The sequence below is a fragment of the Onychomys torridus genome, unplaced genomic scaffold (assembly GCF_903995425.1).
Source record: "Onychomys torridus unplaced genomic scaffold, mOncTor1.1, whole genome shotgun sequence".
Classification (NCBI taxonomy): domain Eukaryota; kingdom Metazoa; phylum Chordata; class Mammalia; order Rodentia; family Cricetidae; genus Onychomys; species Onychomys torridus.
This window is the reverse complement of record NW_023413825.1, coordinates 114,122-136,118: the sequence shown is the minus strand read 5'-3', so window position 1 is coordinate 136,118 and position 21,997 is coordinate 114,122. Positions and strand designations below refer to the sequence as shown.

The following is a 21,997-nucleotide window of genomic DNA, read 5'->3' as shown; positions in this document are numbered from 1 at the left end:
TCAGAGGAAGTCTTTTGCTCCACCTCTTGGAATTCCTTTAAATACTCTTGGGCAGAGACAACAGAGGCCCAATGGATTAGGATCCAGGCCCTCTCAAGGCTATCCTGTATTTTCTGTTTCTCTCCCATCTGTCCATATAAATAATATTTCCTGCTGCTTCAGAGTACCCTGGGGGCAATTGGGGATGAGAGATGGACACCCACGAGATAAATCAATTCAGGCTGGACACCTGTAGTGTTTCATTGTTCTCCACATTTGAACAAGTCTTGGGTTTCAATGGTGGTCTTCTTCGGCGCAAAAAGAAGCCTCTTACTGAGATCTCATCTGTTTGCCCTTCCCAAGGCTATCCATGTGTCCTTCTTAGGGTCTTCCTTGTTTTCTAGCTTTGCTGGAGCAGGGAATTGTATCCTGATTATTCTTTGTCTACATCCAGTACACACTTAAAAGTGAATATATATCATGTTTGTCTTTCTGAGTCTAGGTTACCTCACTCAGAATATTTTCTAGTTTCATCCTTTGCTGACAAATTTCATGGTGTCATTGTTTTTTTGTTTTTTGTTTTGTTTTGTTTTTTAGAGATAAATAATACTCCATTGTGTAAATGTATCACATTTTCCTTATCCATTCTTTGGTTCAGGGGCATCTAGGAGGTTTTCAGGCCCTGGCAATTATGAATAATGCTGCTATGAACATAGTTGAGCAAGTCTCTTTGTGGTATGATTGAGCATACTTTGGATATATATCTTAGAGTGTTATTGCTGGGTCTTCAGGTAGATTGATTTCCAGTTTCCTAAGAAGTTGACATACTGATTTCCAAGTGACTGTACAAGTTTGCACTCCAACCAAAAGTGAAGAAGTATTCTCTTTGTTTCACATCCTCTCCAACATAAGCTGTCATCAGTGTTTTTGATCTTAGCCATTCTGACAGGTGTAAGATGGTATCTCAGAATCTTTTTGATTGGCATTTTCCTGATGACTAAGGATGTTGAGCAATTTAGGGAGTGCAAAGGAGGGGAAGGGATGAAGGATGTGAAAATGAAGTAATGGAACGATTAAGCTGGGGGAAGGATAGAGTGGGAGAGCAATGAAAGAGATATCTTGATAGAGGGAGACATAATTGGGGTTAGACAGAAACCTGGTACTAGGGAGATTCCCAGGAATCCATAAGGACAACCACAGAATAGACTACTAGCAATAGTGGAGAGGGTGCCTGAAATGGCCTACCCAAGCAATCAGGTTGGTGAATACACTTACTATCATAATAGAGCCTCCATCCAGTAACTGATGGAGGCAGATGCAGAGACCACGGTCAAGCACCAGGCTGAGCTCCAGGAGTCCAGTCAAAGAGAGTGAAGTGTTTCACAAATTCTAAATGGCCTAATAATAAAAACCCATAGCCAGATATGGGGGTAAATAATGAAAGATCAGAGAGACAAAGGAACAAGCCACAGCCACTTCTCACCTCGCCAACTTCAGTGATCCTCAGACTGAATCCTTCTGAATCATTAGCTAAAAGGCTCTCTGGTTTCTGTCTCCTCGTGCCTTATGTGCCTTTCTTGGCCCTACTATTTTACTTCCTGTCTCAACCTTCCTAGTCCTGGGATTAATGGTGTGTGTGCTTCCCAAATACTGGGGTTAAAGGTGTGTGCCACTACCTGGCTCTGTTTCTGTCCTAGAATGGATCAATCTCATGCATCCCAGTGTGGCTTTGGACTCATAGAGATCCGACAGATATCTGCCTCCCAAGTGCTAGGATTAAAGGTATGTTGTAGCACGAATCTTAAAAGGTCTTATTAATAAAAGCAAACCTGGAGCCAGGTATTTGGGTGAATGCTGGAAGATCAGAGAAGCAGAACAAGCCACAGCCACCTCATCTTGCCAATTCCTCAGCTGATCTTGTTTCCTCAGACTGCATGCCTCTCAGCTGAACTGTGCTGCTCCAAAGCCTAAAAGCTTAACCAGCTCTAGTTCCTGGTCCTCACACCTTAAATACCTTTCTTCTTTCTGCCATCACTTCCTGGGATTGAAGGCTCACTTCGTGGGATTAAAGGCATGAATAACCATGCCTGGCTATTTCCAGTGTGGCCTTGAACTCACAGAGATCCATGCCTCCAGAAGGCTAGGATTAAAGGTGTGAATGCCACCATTTTCTAGCCTCTGTATCTAGTGGCTGTTCTGTTCTCTGACCCCAGAGAAGTTTATTAGGGTGCACAATATTTGGGGGAACACAATAATACCACAGTATGTGCCACCACTATGTTTAACTCTGTGGTTGGCTCTGTCCTCTGATCTTCAGGGAAGAGAGATTATATAAGCAATGGGGTGGGGTTAAGATTATGGTAGGGAAATCTACAGAGATCACTGAACCAAGTTCATAGTAACTCATCAGCTTTAGGCTGAGAGCTGTGGAACCTGCATGGAACCATACTAGGTCCTCTGCATATGGGAGACAGTTGTGTAGCTTGGTCCATTTGAGGGGCCCCTGGAAGCAGAATCAGGATCTATCCCTGGTGTATGAGCTGCCCTTCTGGAGCCCTTTACCTATGGTGGACTGCCTTGCTCAGCCTTGATGCAGGGCAGAGGGTTTTGGTCCTGCCTCAACTGCATGTACCAGGTTTTCCCAACTCCCCATGGAAGCCTCGACCCTTTGGGATGAGGGGATGAGAGGTGGGTTAAGGGAGAGGTGGGGAAAGAGGGAGGAGGGCTAAGAGGGGAATCTGTGGTTGGTATGTAAAATGAATAAATAATTTCTTTAAAAAATAAATAAATAAATAAAAAAGTCTCTTTGCTGATGGTTAGAGAAACACTTGTCTGTGAGTTTATTCACTACAAGGTAAATTGTATTCTGAGTCTCAGGTTCAGGTATTAATACTACTGAGTCCTCAACATCCACTAGGCTGGAGTCAATGCTTATAATTATGTGTCACACTGTTGTAGCAGACAACAGAGAGGAGATGCAAGGGTCTCCTTCCACTAGGATTGGCCGCTAACCTCTCTTCCAATGAAAATCAGAATAAAATAATTGAGAAGGAGAACCACAGTCAGATGCAATGAACAGAAATTTCACCCATGAGATTAGCAGCAGACCTACTTTCAGCTCAGTGGTCAAGTTGGTTCACAGCATGAGCCATTCTGTTTAGATGTTTCATGATGGCTGACATGAGACACTGGTTGCCTAAGGATGAAGTACAAATCTAGGAATCATCTAGGAATGTGAAGGGTCAGGGAAGGCTTTGAAACAGAAGCACCTTTTAGTTCTTGGGTTTTAACAACCCTTCTCTCATAAGTTAGGCAACACAAATAAATAAAAGGTGGCCAATTAATTGGCTGTAAATTATGCGTGCAGATGACTTGAACGTATTTAGAGAAAATGCTAAAGATTCTGCAAAAGTTTATGGAAATGGTGATCAAAACCGCCCACCTGAGCTGCGCTTCTATAAACTAATGTTGACCACAAACCATTAGATGTCCAGTTTTGTCATATGCACAGAAACAGAAATAGATGGGGTTACACAGGACTAGAGGGAGAAGAATGGGCTTAGAAATGCTTTGCAAGTGGACAATGGTAATATCCAGATGACAATATGAATGCGCTGTATATTTCAAAATGGCTAAAATGAGACATCTCAAATATACATTAACAGGAAAAAGAATTGTGTGCAAGCTTGCACTGTGAATGCCACACTCAGGATAGAAACATGCCAATTGGCCTTTACACAATGCATTTGAATTCTGTGCATCAAAGCAACTGTGAGTCAAAATTATTTGGAAACCAGTTATGTCCTCATGGAGACATGGGTTGTCCCTTCTCCTGTCAGTCTTCCTCACTTCACATGGATGACTGGTGTCTAGGTAACATTGGAGTTAGGTGACACTATTGGAGTGTATAAGAGGATGTTTACCTCAGTGCAAACACTGCACCTTTTAACAGGGTACTCAGAGCACACAGAAGTTTGGGGGATTTTTTAAAAATTATTTCCCACAGTTTCTGTTGGCTATATATTTGATCCACAACCTATTAACACTTTGCAATTGCACTTAGTCTATTGATGTGTTTATTTTCCTTTGGAGACAAAATCTCACTTTAAATCATAGCCTGTCCTTGTACACATGTGTATCCCATGATTGGAAGCATGAGTCAACATGCTGGCCATACCTGAGTAGTAATTGACAATTTTTACCACGTAACTTTTCTCCATTTTGTACACCATCGATAAAGAAATGCTGTAGGATTAGAAGACAGGTCATTCAAACATTATGGCCAGCCTGACTGGGAGACTGGTCTTGGAACTGACTGGGTTGGAGACCTCACACTTATACTCTCCAGCATCCTCCATTCTGACAGGATCTATGCTCAGTCTGCACTTTGTCGGGGACAGAGACATCCTCTTTGTGAGCTGCAGACTCTGGTTATTGAAGATCCAGTGGATGGAGATTCCAGTATCAGTTGAGAGGCAAGTGAAGAGCACAGAGCCCTGTACTGGGACTGTGGTGTCAGAGACTCCCATGAAGGGCTGTGACACAGGCTCTGAAAAGAAACAGAGGAGGGGAACAAATGATACTAGTCCTTTATAGAGCTCAACCAGCCCCTGCCCCCATAGTTCACACATAAAGCCTCCAGGGCAGATGAGTTAGAACTGTGACTATATTCACAGTTTTGGATCTGCCCGACCAGAGCCTACAAGACACTCATTCAGACAGAGTTTGCTATGCCTCAGTTTCCCTATAATAGCAATCATGTTGATGAGTTAAGTTTAGATATGAGCAATGGCATGAATTTGGGATGATAAGATGCTCATATCAGCAGGATCTGTTAATTTTTGCCTACAGAAAAGAATTGCCTAGATTGGACCTCTGAGGATAAGGAGCTGCCTGGAGATCTGTCTCCTCTATCTCTCCCCTTGGGAACCTTGATGTTCTTGTGAAGTCTCCTAAGCCCATCAGAAGAGTTAACTTATGTCCTAGCACATGTTCACTGAGACTCAGGAAAAGGAGATACTCAAGTGACCTATGAACTGCAGCTGTCACAGCAGTGCACAGCTGGTGCCACACTCTTGAGGAGATGCTCTCTACAGAAGTCTGAAGCCAGGGCTTCCCGATGCCAACCTCTCTATGAGAAACCCATGGTTACCTAAACCAGGCTCTTCCTATCTCCCACAGGGTCTTGCTCAGAGCTGTGTGCATGGTGACACACAAAGAATCTGGCCTGAGGCTGACTGATTTTATTGAGCTGAGTTACCCAGCACACGTCCTCCTCTGCAGATCGGGTGGATGCTGATCTACTTCAGATTGTCTCCACATAACACGTGTCCTGCACTAAATGCTTCAGCCCCAGTGTGAGGACACAATGTGAAGGGAGGCAGGCATAGTCCACACCCAGCAGTTCTGTATGTGCAAAGGGCTTTTAACCCCACCAGTACCCAGAGATCACAAAGAATCACTTACTGTATATGTGTATGTGCCTGCGTGTTTCTTGAGTTTCAAGCTGTATATTTAAGGTTCGTAGGGTGTAGAATCCAGTGTCCTTCTGGGTGGCATTGTGGAGCAGCAGGGATCCATTGGGGTACACAGTCTCTCTACCACTGTGTGCAGGCCCCAGCAAACTTCTATTACTGGGTACTGAGTACCATGCAATCGCATGACTATTGACAACGGCTACCCCTTTGTACCAGGAAAAGGCTCGAAGGTTCTCTGGGATATTATAAACAAGTAGAAGAACGTTTTCCCCTTCAACAACATTGGGTGGGACTGACTCAATAGTGAGCTTGGTGGTGGTGATAGGGTTCCTGCAGGCTACAGGGGAGGCTGGAAAGGAAAAGAGACAAATGCATCAATACTGAGACCTTCATCTTTGGAGAAAAGATGAGGCCCTGTGGAGTGAGAAACTTCGGTCCATCATTCAGTGAGGTGGATGAGAATGTCTGTCCCACTCAGAGTAGGTAAGGAAAAGACTTTCAAGACCCTTGTGCACCTGACTGTCACATCCTCTGTGTACAACTCTTTCCCCAGGTGTCTCCCTGCTCACTGTCCTCACAGGCCTGCTCACACACAGAATGTGTGTGTGTGTGCGTGCGTGCGTGCGTGCGTGCGTGCGTGTGTGTGTGTGTGTGCACGTGTGTGTGTGATGGGGGTGCATTCTCTCACTTCTTGCTCTAAGACCCCCAGTCTTCACATTCTGACCTCTTTCATCTCTTCCCTGTCTGGATGCAGCGCATCCATAAATTCCTTTAGAAATGGCTTCCTAGTCTGTCTTCCAGTCCACTAGAGCTGGGGCCTTGCTAGGAAAAACTAGTTTGGTCTTTCTAGAAGGTCCAGTGCCTGGACAGGCTCAGACAGAAGGTCGGTGGTGAATGAATGAGTGTCCCAGGGCCTTGCATGTCCAGGAGATAATGAAATTCTCATGTGTGGAGCTACTGACACATTACAACTCCTGCTCACATTAACTTATGCATTGTTAAGGGTTGGTGTGTGGGTGAATGCAAGTCAAAGCACCTAGTGGGAGGTCAGGGGATGCCTCGATGAAGCCTTTCCTATCTTCCCACCTGAGGGGATTCTAGCCATCTCTGAGCTCCTCTCCCTCTTCCACACTATCAAGCATTGTTCTCCTCAGCTGTGAGCAGGAGCCACTCCCAGGGGGTGCGTCCTTTGCAGGGAATTACACAGTGGGTCTCCATGGTCTCCCTCTGTTGAGAATAGGTTTTTGATCCAGCACTTGTCTCCATGCTCTGCTGTCTTTCTCTTTCTGAGCTCAGCCTGCTCCCAGGCAGGAGCCCTTCACAGAGTAATGCTGACTTTTGTCAGGGATGATGTCCAAGGACCTACTCTGATCCTGGCACAATTAGACACTCCTAGTGTTCCAGTGACAACAACAGCTCACCCCAGGTCCAGCCTCTTTCTGCTCTCTGTCCTCTATGACACAGAATCCAAGCTGAGCACCTGGTCTGCCCTGTATTTTCACTGCTCTGAGAAGGTGGGCTGTACTCCACACAGGAAGGTGACAGAGATATATCCTGTGTGAGGAGGATCAATGGCGGGAAGCAAGAGGTGACTTGAGTCCTGGAGAGAGGATGGTTGGTCCATCATCCTAGGGATAGTGTCAGAGGGATCCTCCATCTTCCTGAGATGGCTAATCTGTGCCTATGGTCTCTCAATGTCCTTCCTAGGGTACAGCTGTCCTCTCTCTAGGTGACTTGCCCACTGTAGATGCCAGAAGGATGGCGTGGTAACACAGGGTCCTCTGGTAGGGCAGTGTGCTTAGAAATACAGGAAGGAGCCAGTAGATCTGAGAATGCTGTCAGTGACCTCTAGGTCTGTAGGGACACGGGTGGAAGCCAGGCTATATGAAAATGCTGTGTCCTTCTAATGATTACTAGAGGAACTGCACCTCATTTCTGGGAGCTTTCCAAATCAGCACCTCTGTTACTACTTGCCTGAAGGAGAAAATTACAGAGCTGGACACCAGAAGACAATCACTCACAAGGAGGACTTGTGTCTTCTGTCCCTCCATGTGGGGAACCTGACCTTCCAGTGCGGTCTCATGTGCCCATCAGGACAGTTAGTTAATGACTTGGGCACCTGACCAACTGTATGCTCCCTGCCCAGTCGCTGAAGATGTCCAGATGAGAACCCAACCATGGCTCTCATACAAGTATACTGGCTGGTTCCACATGCCAATAAAGCTTTGTCCCCTGTCAACTCTAACAGGTAGTGAAACTCAAGTAGTGACATCAAGCTCCCCAGTGTCATCTGGCACCTAGCCAGGGACAGAGATTTCCAGACAGGGCTTTCTGGTGATCTCTGTGAGGAGCCCATGGCTTCCTCAGCCAGCCTAGAGCTAGCTCCAAGTGTCTGGGTTGTAGCTAAAATTCTAAGGCTGAGTTTATCCAGCACAGGTTCTCCACTCTGCAGGTAAAGACAGGTGAGGGTTTCTGTACATTACAGTTTTTCTACCCTTTGTTCATCTGGCAGTAAGGCCTACACCCCAGTGTTTGGGGGTGCATACAGTGCAGTGGGGGAGAAAGCAAGCACAGGTCAGTCCTGATAGTCCAGTGTATGAAGTAGGATAAGCTATACCCAGCAGCTGGAGGCCGTAGAGATTCACTTACTGTTCACATGGAGCTGTACATGTGTTGTTTCAGTTTTCAATTTTCTATTTAGAGTTTGGAGTGTATAGAATCCTGCATCTTCCTCAGTGACATCCTGAAGCAGCAGGGATCCATTGGTGCACACCATTGCTCTTCTGCTGTGGGCAAGACCTGGGGTGATGGAATTCATTGCTCTGTTGTATTCTACCATTTTAAACATCTGGAAGCTAGACACTCCTTTGTACCAGGAAAAGCTTCTCACATCTTCTGGCAGATTATGAACAAGGAAAAGAACACTTTCTCCTTCAGCAGCATTCTGTGGCACTGGTTCGATCATGAGAGGATTACAGCATGTAGAAGGGGAGGCTGGAAGGAAAAAGAGAAAAAGCCATTCCATGAGATCAATTTTGCTTGGTGGAAAGATGGTGACTTCCATCCTGAGCTGATGGATTCATCACTCAGCCTAGAGATGCAGGCATGGGTGCATCTATCTCACTTTGTGGAGGTCAGCAACATGACCTCCATTCACTCAGGGCCCTTATATATAGAACTTTCTAAAGAGAATTCTCTCCTCTGGTGTCTTCCTTAAAAGCATGAGATGAGCCCCAGGAGACTGAGTTGACTCTGACATCTTGGGCTGAGTTACTTTCCACCAAGTTCTTCCTTGATACAAGGGGGTGTCAGACAATGGAGTCTGATCTATGGTCATTTGTCTCCACCATGTGTATCCTGCACTAAGTGCTCAAGCCCCAAGATGGGGGACACAGTGCAGAGGGGAGGGAGGCATGACAGTCTTGTGGGATTAAGCCCCATCTGATCCAGAACAGTCATAGAGAATTATGATACTTTGTTTGTGGTCTAACAAATAAAGCTTGCCTGGAGATCAGAGGCCACAGCTACCAACTAGAAAACCATAGAGGCCAGGCAGTGGTGGCACACACCTTTAATCCCAGCATTTGGGAGCAAGAGACAGAAAGATCAGGAGTTCAAAACCACCCTGGGCCATATGAGATTGATCCAGTCTAAAAGAGAAACAGAGCCAGGTGGTGGAGGCTCATGCCTTTAATCCTAGCATTTGGGATCTCATGCCTTTGATCCCAGTACTTTGGAGGCACCACACCTTTAATCCTAGCACTAGACAGGAAGTGATAAGGCTGGGTTGACAGAGAAATATAAGGCAGGAGGAGACAGGAGCTCACCTATCACCCCCTCTTAGCTGGAGGAATTGGCGAAGTAAGAAGTAGCTTTAGCTTGTTCCTTTGTCTCTCTGATCTTTCAGTATTTATCCCTATATCTGACTCTGAGTTTTTATTGTTAAGACCAGTTAGAATTCATACTACTGAGAATAACTTACTCTCCACCAGGAGTTGCACATACACTAATCCTTTTTTCAGATCTGTACTTAGAGTCCTTAGAGTATACAATCCAGTGTCTTTCCAGGTAACATTGTGGAGCAGTAGGGTTCCATTGCTGTACATGGTCTCTCTGCCACTGTGTGCAGGGCCCAGCACACTTGAATTCTTGCCTACTATGTGTCGGGCAACTTCATGGTTCTTGAACACAATCACACCTTTGTACCAGAAAAGGGCTAGAAGATTCTCCTGGAGATTGTGAACAAGGAGAAGAACACTTGCTCCTTCTGCAACTCTGGGTGGCACTGATTCGATAGTGGGCTGAACAGAGGTGGGAGGGCACTCATAGGTCAAAGAGGAGGCTAGAAGGGAAGACAAAGATCAATCAATATGGGGACATTTATATATGAATAAGATGGAATGCTGTGTCCTCTGCAGGTGTGTCCATCGCTCAGCCCAAGTGTGCGAGTGTCTCCCTGCCCTACTGGGTGGAGGTCAGCACAGGATCTCCACGTTCTCAGTATCCATGCATATGTCATTTTCTCTGCATGGCACTCTCCACTCAGATGGCAAGATGGCCCCAGCTCACTGCACTCACATTCAGAGGAGATTGGTGTTGGAGTGATGCCTCCCTGACCTCTTCTACACACTATGCATCTCCACTCTGACTATTTTTGTTGCTGTTCTGTTTCTCTTGTGATTCCAATCACCACTTACCTTCCCCTCCAGCTTTCTTTACTGGACTGTCTTCAAGTACACTTGGAATAGGGTTTGTGAAGACTAGGGCTAATCTCATTTTTTGGAAGGCATGTTACATAGAAAAGGTTCTGACAGCCATGGATAATAAATGAATGAATTAATGATAAGAATGAGCAACCAGTGTTCCAAAGTCCAGCATATGCAAGGTTTTATTTATGATACTCTCAGCATTGTGGCTAATGAATACCTCAGTTTGATTTAACATTTTGCATCTATTTCCATTTCATGTGTGTGTGATACTCTGCCTGTGTCTGTTAATGCATGTAGGTGTGAAAACATGTGCATTCTTACATAGATTTCAATATGTCCAGTTGCATGCCACAGTTCTCTCCTTCCAACACATAGGGGCTGAGAAATAAACTCAAGTCACTGGGCCTGGAACAATTTGTTTTCACTCATTGAAACACCTCACTGACCAGATTCTTTTCTGGGAACATCAGTCTTCAGAATACAGTAGCCAATATGATTACCATTGAACAGAGAACAATCTGGCTTTCATCCCTACCCCTTACCATTTCCTGTTCACTGAGAACTTCCTGCTGCTGAACCTTTGTGCATCTCAGTGTCACCTCCACTAAGAGGGAAAGAAAACACCTTGATTCTCCTTCAGACACTTGTCCTCCTTTGAGACTCTAGCCAAGACCTGAGCTCCCCACTCCCACACACTGTCAGGGAATTCTCTCTTTACTTATGTGACTAGCCCTTGTCCATTGTGCCCCTTGGGCAAAGTAGTGATCTTGATCATTGAAACAAGGGTGTCTCAAATGGATCCAGCACTGCTACCATTCACTACTGCTACACTTCACTGTCCTTGAGTCAGCTCTGCTGTCCAGGAGTCAGCTATGCTCTCCTGGAGTCAGTTCCACCATCCTGCCTCCCTCTGAGCCAAGTGTGACTCTCTCAGAGTCATATGGTGGGTCCTTGTCCAAGGCACTGCTGTCTCTTCCCCTTAGCATTGTCTGGTATTTATCTTCTCCCCTCTATCTCTTTATGTTTTAGTCCTCAAGACCATACAGTGAGCAACAGGCTGTTAAGCATCCCTGTGCCCCAATATTCAACAGTTAACCCCAGGGCTGACCTCTATTGTAACTAGTTCTTGGCCTGTCAGCCCTAAAGAAGATGACCCTGTTCTCCCTGTGCATTCTTTGTGGAGCAGAAACTTGCAGAGCCTCCAGTCATCCCAATGTCCTCAATGCTCTGGGAATGTGGTATGGGCTCAGCAAGAAGGTGACAGAGATGTCTGTGAGAGCTGGAAGGGGACAATAAATGATGCCAGGGGAAAGGCACTCATCCTTATCACTACTGTCTCCATTCAGGGTTTGCTGATCCAGGACAGATGTCCAAGGGCAGTAGTATCAGGAGATCCATGTCCTGTGTGTGGAAAATGTCACCTACATCATGGAAAGGTATGAACTCCCCCTGCAGTGAAAGATTTCAGAGGGAAACCTGAATTCCAGCCTCCCTTATTGGCTGAGATGCAGTTCAGTTCTGTTCATGGCCGCCTCTGTTCTTTGCTTAGTAATTCCCCTGTGGTCATCCTCTTTCCCCCAAGCAAAATACTAGAAGTGGGGAGGCTGAACAGGGCCCCTAGCATAGTAGTGTTCTCAGACACAGAAAGGAGCCACTAGATCAGGGTGGTCTTGTAGAAGGGACCTCCAGGTCTATTGGCACAGGTGTAGAAACCTACAAAGTAACTTACCACCTCTCCAGTGTCTGACTGTGGACTGTGTTTGATCCTGCCCCCTGGTGATCTCCAGGGGAACTATAGCTCATAAGTGGGAGCTGTCCAAATCAGCAGAATCTGATACCATTTCCCCTACAGGAGGGAATTCCCTGAGCTGGACCCCCAAGAACAAGCACTTGCTGGGTAGACCTGTGTCCTTTCTTCTTCACTTTGGGGACCTTGACGCTCCTGTGAGGTCTTATAAGCCCATGAGGACAGTTGGCTGATGATCTGGGCATCTCTTCAGATCTGCTATCCATACTGAGCCTCAGGAGGAGGTGCCCAGGTGACCTAGCTTGAATGTGGCTCTCATGACAATGCACCCATTGGTTTCACATGCTGTGAAATATGGATGGCCAAAAACATTTGGCCTGTTTCCTGTCAGCTGCATATGAAGTAAGTGTGTAAACCAGGCTAAATACACCCCAAGGTCACTTATAGTCAAGCCTGAGACAGAGGTCTGAAGCCAGGGCTTCCTGGTGCTCAAATCAGTGTGAGGATACCAAGATCTGCCTGATACCAACAGGATCTTTCTCTAAACCATTATCATAATGAGAATCCCAAAAGACCTGCCTGAGTCTTATGCTCCTTGAATTGTGTTACCATTTCTCATCACACACACACACACACACACACACACACACACACACACACACACACAGCGTCCTTTCTGAGGGTAGGAGCAGATGACATAGTCTGACTTATGGCAGTGTGTCTCCACACTGTTTGTTCTGCACTAAGTGCTCAAAACACAACAAGGGGACCCAGTATGGAAGGAGGTATGCACAATCATTCAGGACAGTCCTGTGTGACTACGCCCCACCCAGCACTGGATGGTCACAGAGAATCACTTACTGTCCATCTGGACTTGCATGTGCAGTACTTCAGCTTTCAGATCCGTGGTCACAGTTCGTAGAGTGTACAACCCGGCGTCTTTGGAGGTGACGTTCTGGAGCAGCAGGGATCCGTTGTTGTACATGGTCTCTCTACCACTATGTGCAGGACCCAGCATGCTTGAATTTGTAAATATTAAGTGTCTCGAAATTTCAAGGTTGTTGAACACAACCATCCCTTTGTACCAAAAAAAGCCTAGAAGATTCTGTGGGAGATTATGAACAAGTAAAAGAACACTTGACCCTTCTGCAACGCTGGGTGGCACTGATTCAATAGTGGGCTGGGCAGAGGTGAGATGATGCCCACAGTTCAAAAGGGAGGCTAGAAGGGAAGAGAGTGATTTCCATCATTATTAGGACCTTTGATTTTGGTTAAGATGAGGCCCTGTGTCCTGAGCAGGTGTGTCCTTTGCTCAGACTAGGTGTGGGTGAGTGTCTCCCTGTCCTACTGGGCAGAAGCGAGTACACAAGCTAGATGTCCTCAGTGTCCCTACACTTGTCATTTCCTCTGTATGGTGCTCTCTATGCTCTCTACTCAGGTGTTAACATAGCCCTGGCTCACTGCCATAAGACCCCTGCTCACATTCATTGTAGACTGGTGTTGGGGGAAGTCTCCCTGGCTTCTTTCCCTGCAAACCTGACACCTGACTCTCTGGCTTTCTGTTGTTTCTTTTTTCTTCTTGTGGTTCCAGTCAATAGCTGACTTCACCTTCTAGCTTTCTTAACTTCCAGTCCACTAGGAATAGGGAGTTGTGAAAACATGGATTCATCTTGTATTTTTTTTAAAGAAATGATACCTAAGAAAACTCTGGTAACTGTGGAAAGTGAATGAATGAGTATTGTTGCAGGACCCATGGATTTACTTAAGAAATTCATAGGTTTGGAGATACAGAGTTGAATTTTTTCCATTTGCTTTGTTTTTTTTACATTCTGTGAGTTTGTATGCAAGGGCATATTCCAGGGTGTGTGGGTAAGTACAGGACACAGTACCTAGGTTGAGGTCAAAGGACTTGTGTTCATTAGTCTCAGCTTGTCAGATAATGAAGCAAAATCTTGTATCTACTGACACAGGTCACTAGTCAACCCCAGCTTGATTTTTTTCTTTGGGATGCAAAGCTGAGAACATAAGTCTTCAGATTATTGTGGACATGCTGATTAAGTTTGGGTAAGAACTATCACCCACCCCCTTACTTTATCAGATTCACCAAGAATAAGAATAAGTTTCCTGCTGCTGAGCCTCTGGCTTACCCTGTGTCTTCTCTCATACAAACTGCAAGACTCCTCTCAGGTCCTAGTCCCCTTAGGAGACTCCACACAGTGGGTTAGTCCTCTCCTCTCACACCATCAACTCATCACCTCACCTGTGGTCAGGAGCCCCTGAGAGTCAGTGACCCTTTGCAGGGGGATAAAAAGAACAATCCCTAGTCTCTATGGCCTGATCTGTCCTCCCTCTGTGGCATGTCCGCTACCGAACTCTGCTACCCTTCCCTCATCTGAACTGAGCATTTGCCCAGGAAGAAGCATCTCCCAGAGTTCCATGAGATGTGGGAGTTCTCTATTCAAAACACTGCTCTATCCCTTTCCTCTCAGTGTGAACCTATATCCGTCTTCTTCTCTTTATATCTCAGTCCTCCAGACAACATGGTGATCAAAATAGCTGGTGAGCATCCCCTTTCCCTGAAAGAATAGCAGTTCACCCTGGGGTTTCCCTTTGCTGTGTCCTGGCCCTGGGTCTGTCAGCACTAAAGAGGGAGCCTCTGAACTCCCCATGGAACACAAAAATCCATCTGGTTACCCAGTCTGCCCTGTGTTGTTAATGCTCTGAAAAGATGGAAGATCCTCTTAGCAGGAAGGTAACACATGTCTCTGAGGCTTCAAAGGGAGCAGCTGAGTGATGCCTGGGGAAGGGGACAGATCCATTCTCACTACAGTCATCACTCAGGGTCTTGCTCAGGGACACACTCATGTGAGAAATCCAAGAGTCTAGATAGAGGCTGATATCCTGGGCTGAGTTACCTGCCATGCATCCACCTGTGTGCAAAGTGATGTCAAATGAATGATTCTGATCTACTGCAGTTATTCTCCACCATGCAGGCCCTGCACTAAATGCTCACACCCCAACATGGGGACACAGTGCAGAGGGGAGGTAGGCTCAGGCTAGATTTGACATTTCTGTGTGTGTCCAGTGGAATGAACCCCACCAGGCACAGAGAGTTCAAGGAGAATCACTTACTGTGCACGTGGAGGTACATGGATGCTATTGATACAATTCCTATGCGTCTATTAATGGTTCGTAAGGTATAGAATCCTGTGTCCTTCTGGGTGACATTGTTGATCTGTAAGGATCCATTGCTGTACACTGTCTCTCTACCACTGTGTACGGGGCCTTTCACACTTACGTCCTTGGCCAGTAAATACAGTGCAATTCTAAGGCTCATATTCCTTGCCCCTTTGTGCCAGACAAAGGCTAGAAGATTCTCTGGCAGATTATGAACATGTAGGAGGACATTGTCTCCTTCAACCACGTGGGGTGGCACTGATTCAATGGTGACTTGGGCAGTGGTGGGCATGTGACAGCAGGTTAAAAGGGAGACTGGAAGAGAACAGAGAAAAGCCACCAATAATGAGCAAATGTGACACTACTCACTTAGATGTATGAGTAGGGATGTGCCCACCCTCCTTGAGGGAGGTGAGCAACATGATCTCCATTCCCTCAGAACCTATTATTTTCTCTCTATGGAATTCTGTAATCAGATTCTGCTGACACCCCCCCCCCTCAGTGTTCCCATCCCCCTCCTCACATAGCGTATTTGGTGTGAGGAGCAATGCCTCTCTGACTTCCTCTTCCAAGGGATTCTCACTCTGAATTTTTTCTCTATTCCCTCTCTGCTTCCAGTCTACCTATGACTTCATCTTCTGCATGGTCTGACATCAAGTCCACTTGAGTCAGGGGCTTTGTGAGGAAAGGGATTAGTGTGACCTTGTTGGAATGTTCAGTTTCTGGAATACATTCAGGCACCAGTGGAGAAAGAAAGGAAGGAAGGAAGGAAGCAAGGAAGGAACAAAGGAAGGAAGGAAGGAAGGAACAAAGGAAGGAAGGAAGGAACAAAGGAAAAAAGGAGGGAGGGAAGGAAGGAAGGAGAAGTGTGTCTCCATGGGCTTATCTACATAGTTCCCAGGTTTGGAGCAAATGACAATTATTATACTCAAGTGTGATTTTTAAATGTTTTACATTTGCTTCTATACTATATGTCTGTCTGTGCAGGCACCTGTCTCAGTGTGCGCAGGTGCAAGAGACAGCACCTGTGTTGAGGGCAGAGAAGATCCTGTAGGAGTCTGTTCTCCCCATCCACCCTGTGGGAGCTGAGAACAGAATTCAGGTTGCCATGTCTCCCCACACTGAGCCATCAACCTGGCTCACCCCTGTTTGATATCTATCTGGAGAGTCACACTGTCATGGTTGGGGACATCAGGCTTCAGAACACTGCAGCCAATGTGACTCACTTTGAACGGGGAGTGTCTGAAGCTTCTCTCTTCTCCTCATCACCTCCTGTCCCCTGAGAGACTCAGGCTACTGAGCTCTGTCCTTCACTGTACCTTCTGCACCATGACTGAAACAGAAACCTTGAGTCTCCTCTGCAGCTTCTTTCATCTCTAGGGAACTCCAGCCTGCCTCTGAGTTTCCTACCCCAACACAGTCAGAGAGTGGGTACACTTACCAGTGAGCAGAAGACCCTGCCAGGGGGAGCAGCCCTTGCAGGGAATCACAGAATACACCTCCATCTCTCTTCTCTCGGTGCAGAGAAGTGTTCCAGCTCCAATACTGTCCCCAGGCTCTGCTGTCCTTCCTCCTTCTGAAATGAGCAGCCTCCTGGGCTGGAACACTTCCCAGAATTCTATAGGCTCTGGGTGGTGGGGACACTGCTCTGTCCCTTCCTCTCACAGTGCTTGTCACATCCCTCTCAACTTTTGTCCCTTTACATTTCTCCTCCAAGTGACACATTGAGCAACAAGGCTGATAAGCATCCCCATGCCCTCAGAGAACAACAGCTCATCCCAGGGTGACATCTGCTGTGTCCTGACCTTGGGTCTGTCAGTATACAAGAAGGAGCCTATATCCTGCCTATGTATCATTATGACACAGAGACCCAGCTGAGCACCCAGTCTGTCCTGTGTCCTCAGTGTTCTGGGAAGGTGGGATTTACTCCCAGCAGAAGGTGACAGAGATGTTTGTGAAGGCTGGAAAGTGACCAGCTGAGTGGTCAATAGAGATGAGGATAAATTCTTTAATACTAGTGTCCCCATCAGAGTTCTGATCCAGGTTAGAGGCCCAGGAACAGTTGTGTGAGAAGTTTCATGTCCTCAGTGTTGGGGGGAAAGGTGACCTGCGTGTCCTTGAAAGGACTATGTACTCCCTCTTCCTATGCATATTTTCAAGGCAACTGTCTTAGTTAGGGTTTCTGTTGCTGTGAGCAATAGAACAACAAACACCAAGACCAAAAAGCAAGTTGGGGTGATGTAGAATGGATTTATTTGGCTCACACTTCCACACTGCTGTTTATCACTGAAGGAAGTCAGGACAGAAATCCAAACAGGGCAGGATCTTGGAGGCAGGAGCTGGTGCAGAGGCCATGGAGCGGTGCTACCTACTGGCTTGCTTCCCCTGGCTTTCTGGGCTTTCTTTTTTACAGAACCCAGGACTACCAGCCCAGAGAAGGGACCACCCACCATGGTCTGGGCCCTTTCCCTAATTAAGAAAATGTCTAATAGCTGGATATTATGTAGGTATTCCTTCACCTGAGGCTCCTTCTTCTCTGATGACCATAGATTTTTTTCATGTTGACAATCAAAACAGCCAGTACAGCAATCTTCAGCATCTGGTGTTCTCTGAGCTGTGTGTTGGTTGACCCTAGGTCCTCTCTGATCTTCCTGGGTAACCATTGCCCTTTGCCTGGGTGATTTCCTTGCAGTAATCTTGTCTTCCCCTATGAGAGATGTCATAAGTGAGGGGATCCTATGTTCTCCAGGCAAAGGGGTTTTGTCAGACAGAAAAAAACAAAGAGGGGTCTTGGCGGGGAGCTCAGGCTTAGTACACACAGAAGGGAAACCAGTCAGCAAGGCAAGGTCATGACTCAGGGAAATAATTTTCTGATTGTTGAGAGTGTATCCTGATATTGCCCCCTGGAGATCACTGAGAGAATTGCAATCTCGTGTCTAGGGCTACAGCAGCCAAGGTCAACAAGTCAACTGCACAGGTGGGATGCAGGGCCTGTATCCATCCTGTTCACTGTGCTCTCCAGAACTGCTAATTCCACCTAGTGTAGACTGGGTACAGACAAGGATCATGATTTGTCCTGGGAATCTAGGGAAGACCCTCCCAACTTGGCCCTAGTTGCTGGCCAGCAGGCAGGGCTCCTCTCCAAGACCCCCCAGCAGACCCTGCAATCTACATGCCTTGCCCCCACACCCATCCACCTGAGACCTCCACCCCTTCATGAGACTTGCAGACCAGCCCCCAGTTCCCATCCAGCCCAGAGCTCTCATCTGGCCCAGAGAGCTCTCATCCAGCCCAGAGAGCTCCCATCTGGCCCAGAGAAAGAGAGCTCTCATTGCCCAGAGAAAGAGAGTGTTCTAATTGGACCAAGAGTAAACTCAGGAGACAGAGAATCTGCCAGCCCTGATTAGACAAAGAGTGGCTTTCTGAGTAGAATCCATCACCTCTCATTGGACCAAGAAAGGCTTCCTGAAATGCAGAATCTCCAGCTCTAACTGGACCAAGAGCCCTGAAAAGACAAGGAATAAATCTGTGAGTCACAGAATCAACTAGCTTGGGTTAACCCAAGAGCACCTTGCTGAGACACAGAAGCTACCTGCTCCAATCAGACCAAGAGCTAAGATTAGACCCAGAAGGGCCCCTGAGACACAGACAAAACAAGCACAGAGTGGACCAACAACAACTTGCTCAGACACAGGCACCTCATATACCTATTAGGCGAGGAGTTGGGCAGACATCAAGGCAGAAGTACATACAACAACATAAAGAGCAATGCAGACCTGAACATCACAAGGTGGAAGAAGCAGAAGAAAGCAACCCTAAGATTAGCATCATGAAGATGCTAAAGGGCTTTCAAGAAAAAAATGAAAAATGAAATTGAGGAAAAGATAAACAAAAAAGTGGAAGAAATCAATAAAGAAAATGAGAAAAAGTTAAACAAAAACATGGGAAGAAATCTATAAAAAAGAAAAAACTAGAGAAAAAGACAAAAAAGGGAAAGAAAACAATAAATCCCTATAGAAAACCATGAAAGAGCAATGAAACGGGTGAGAGAAACAGTTCAAGACCTGAAAAGGGAAACAGAAACAATGAAGAAGACACAAACAGAGGGAATGCTGGAAATAGAAAATCTGAGTAAACAAACAGGAAACATAGATGCAAGCATAACCAACAGAATACGAGAGATGGAAGAGACAATCTCTGGTGTAAAGGATGCAATAGAGGAAATGGATTTGTCAGTCAAAGAAAATACCAATGCCAAAAAAGGCATAACACAAAATGTCCAAGAACTCTGGGACACCATGAAAAGACCAAACCTAAGAATAATAGGGATAGAGGAAGGAGAAGAATACCAAGTCAAAGGCACAGAAAATATATTCAACAAGATCATAGAAGAAAACTTTCCCAACTTAAAGAAGGAAATGCCTATGAAGATACAAGAAGCCTATAGAACACCAAACAGACTAGACCCCCCCAAAAAGTCGCCTCACCACATAATAATTAAACAGAATAAAGAAAAACTATTAAGAGCAGCAAAGGAAAAAGGCCAACACATCAGAATAACATCCAATTTCTCAATGGAGACTTTGAAAGCCAGAAGGACCTGGACAGATGTAATGTAGATGCTAAGAGACCATGAATGCCAGCCTAGACTAATATACCCAGCAAAACTTTCAGTCATCATAGACAGAGTGAACAAAACATTCCAAGACAAAAACAGATTTAAACAATATTTATCCACAAACCCAGCCCTACAGGAAGCACTAGAAGCAAAATTCCAACCTAGAAAGCAGGACACATCTTTCTGCTGCCTACAAGGAACACACCTCAAATTCAAAGATAGACACTACCTAAGAATGAATAGTTTGTAAAAGTCTTTCCAATCAAATGGTCTTAAGAAGCAAGCTGGGCCGGGTGGTGGTGGTGCATGCCTTTAATCCCAGCACTCAGGAGGGAGAGGCAGGCAGATCTCTGTTAGTTCAAGGCCAGCCTGGTCTGCAAAGTGAGTTCCAGGAAAAAGATACAAAGCTACACAGAGAAACCATGTCTTGAAAAACCAAAAAAAAGAAAAAAAGAAAAAAAGAAGAAGCAAGCTGGTATAGCAATCCTAATATACAGCAAAATAGACTTCAAACTAAAATCAATCAAAAGAGATCAAGAAGGACATTACATACTCATTGCAGGAAAGATCCAGCAAGATGAAATTTCAATTCTGAACATTTATGCCCCAAATTCAAGGGCACCCACATATTTAAAAGAAACATTACTAAAACTTAAATCACATATAAAACCCCACACATTAATAGTGGGAGACTTCAACACTCCACTCTCACCACTGGACAGATCTGCTAAATCAAAACTTAACAGAGAAATAAAGGACTTAAATGATGTTATGACTCAAATGAACTTAATAGATATCTACAGAACATTCCATCCTAACAAAAAAGAATATACCTTCTTCTCAGTACCCCATGGAAACTCTAAAAATTGACCACATACTTGGCCACAAAGCAAATCTCAACAGATTAAAAAAAAAATGGAGTAACCTCCTGCATTCTGTCAGACCACCATGGTTTAAAGTTATATTTCAACAACAACAAAAACTACAGAAAACCTACAATTTCATGGAAACTGAATAATGCTCAACTGAATCACCAATGGGTCCAGGAAGAAATAAAGAAAGAAATTAAAGACTTCCTAGAGATCAAAGAAAATGAATATACCGCATACCTAAACTTACAGGATACTATGAAAGCAGTGCTAAGAGGGAAATTCATAGCACTAAATACCCACATAAATAAGTTGGAGAAATCTCACACTAGTGACTTGACAGCACACCTAAAAGATCTAGAACAAGAAGAAGCAAAGTCACACAGGAGGAATAAACACCAAGAAATAATCAAATTGAGAGCTGAAATAAATAAAATAGAAACAAAGAGAACAATACAAAGAATTGGTTCTTTGAAAAAAATCAACAAGATAGAAAAGCCCTTATCCAAACTAACCAAAAGGCAGAGAGAGAGAGAGAGAGAGAGAGAGAGAGAGAGAGAGAGAGAGTATTCAAAATAACAAAATCAGAAATGAAAAGTGGGACATAACAACTGACAATGGGGAAATCCAGAGAATCATCAGGTCACACTTCAAGAGCCTACATTCCACAAAACTGGAAAATCTAAAAGAAATGGATAATTTTCTGGATAGGTACCACATACCTAAGTTAAATCAAGACCAGATAAACTATTTAAATAGTCCAATAACTCCCAAGGAAATAGAATCAGTCATTAAAAATCTCCCAACCAAAAAAAAAAAAAAAAAAAAAAAAAAAAGCCCAGGACCAGAAGGTCAGTGCAGAATTCTACCAGATCTTCAAAGAAGAGTTAATATCAATGCTCTTTAAATTGTTCTACACAATAGAAACACACGGTATATTACCAAACTCCTTCTATGAGGCTACAATTACCCTGATTCCTAAACCAAACAAAGATGCAACAAAGAAAGAGAGCTACAGACCAATCTCCATCATGAACATTGATGCAAAAAATACTCAATAAAATACTGGCAAACAGACTACAAGAACACATCAAAACAATTATCCACCATGATCAAGTAGGTTTCATCCTAGGGATGCAAGGGTGGTTCACATAAGAAATACTGTCAATGTAATACACCATATAAACAAACTGAAAGGAAAAAAACCACATGGTCATCTCATTAGATCTGAAAAGGCATTTGCCAAAATCCAACACCCCTTCATGATGAAGTTCTTGGAGAGATCAGGAATATAGGGAACATACCTAAACATAATAAAGGCAATTTACAGCAAGCCAACAGCCAACATCAAAGTAAATGGAGAGAAACTCAAAGTGATTCCACTAAAATCTACTAAAATTCACAAGGCTGTCTGCTCTTCC

General features: G+C 45.0%; 1 protein-coding gene across 2 annotated transcripts; it reads right to left on the bottom strand.

Annotated features, from left to right (window-relative positions):
- Positions 1 to 4,244: 4,244 nt before the first annotated feature.
- Positions 4,245 to 16,597, bottom strand: LOC118576508 (carcinoembryonic antigen-related cell adhesion molecule 3-like). Of its 2 annotated transcripts, XM_036176756.1 has the most exons (7): positions 16,531 to 16,594; positions 15,045 to 15,404; positions 12,774 to 13,133; positions 9,439 to 9,798; positions 8,106 to 8,450; positions 5,446 to 5,793; positions 4,245 to 4,528 (listed from the first exon to the last, which is right to left on the bottom strand). In XM_036176756.1, the coding sequence occupies exons 1-7, from the start codon at positions 16,592 to 16,594 to the stop codon at positions 4,245 to 4,247; spliced, it is 2,121 nt and encodes a 706-aa protein (XP_036032649.1). The 2 variants fall into 2 exon arrangements, with proteins under 2 accessions (XP_036032649.1, XP_036032651.1); XM_036176758.1 differs by lacking the exons at positions 5,446 to 5,793; positions 9,439 to 9,798 and having other exon boundaries at positions 16,531 to 16,597.
- Between the last annotated feature and the right edge of the window lie 5,400 nt (positions 16,598 to 21,997).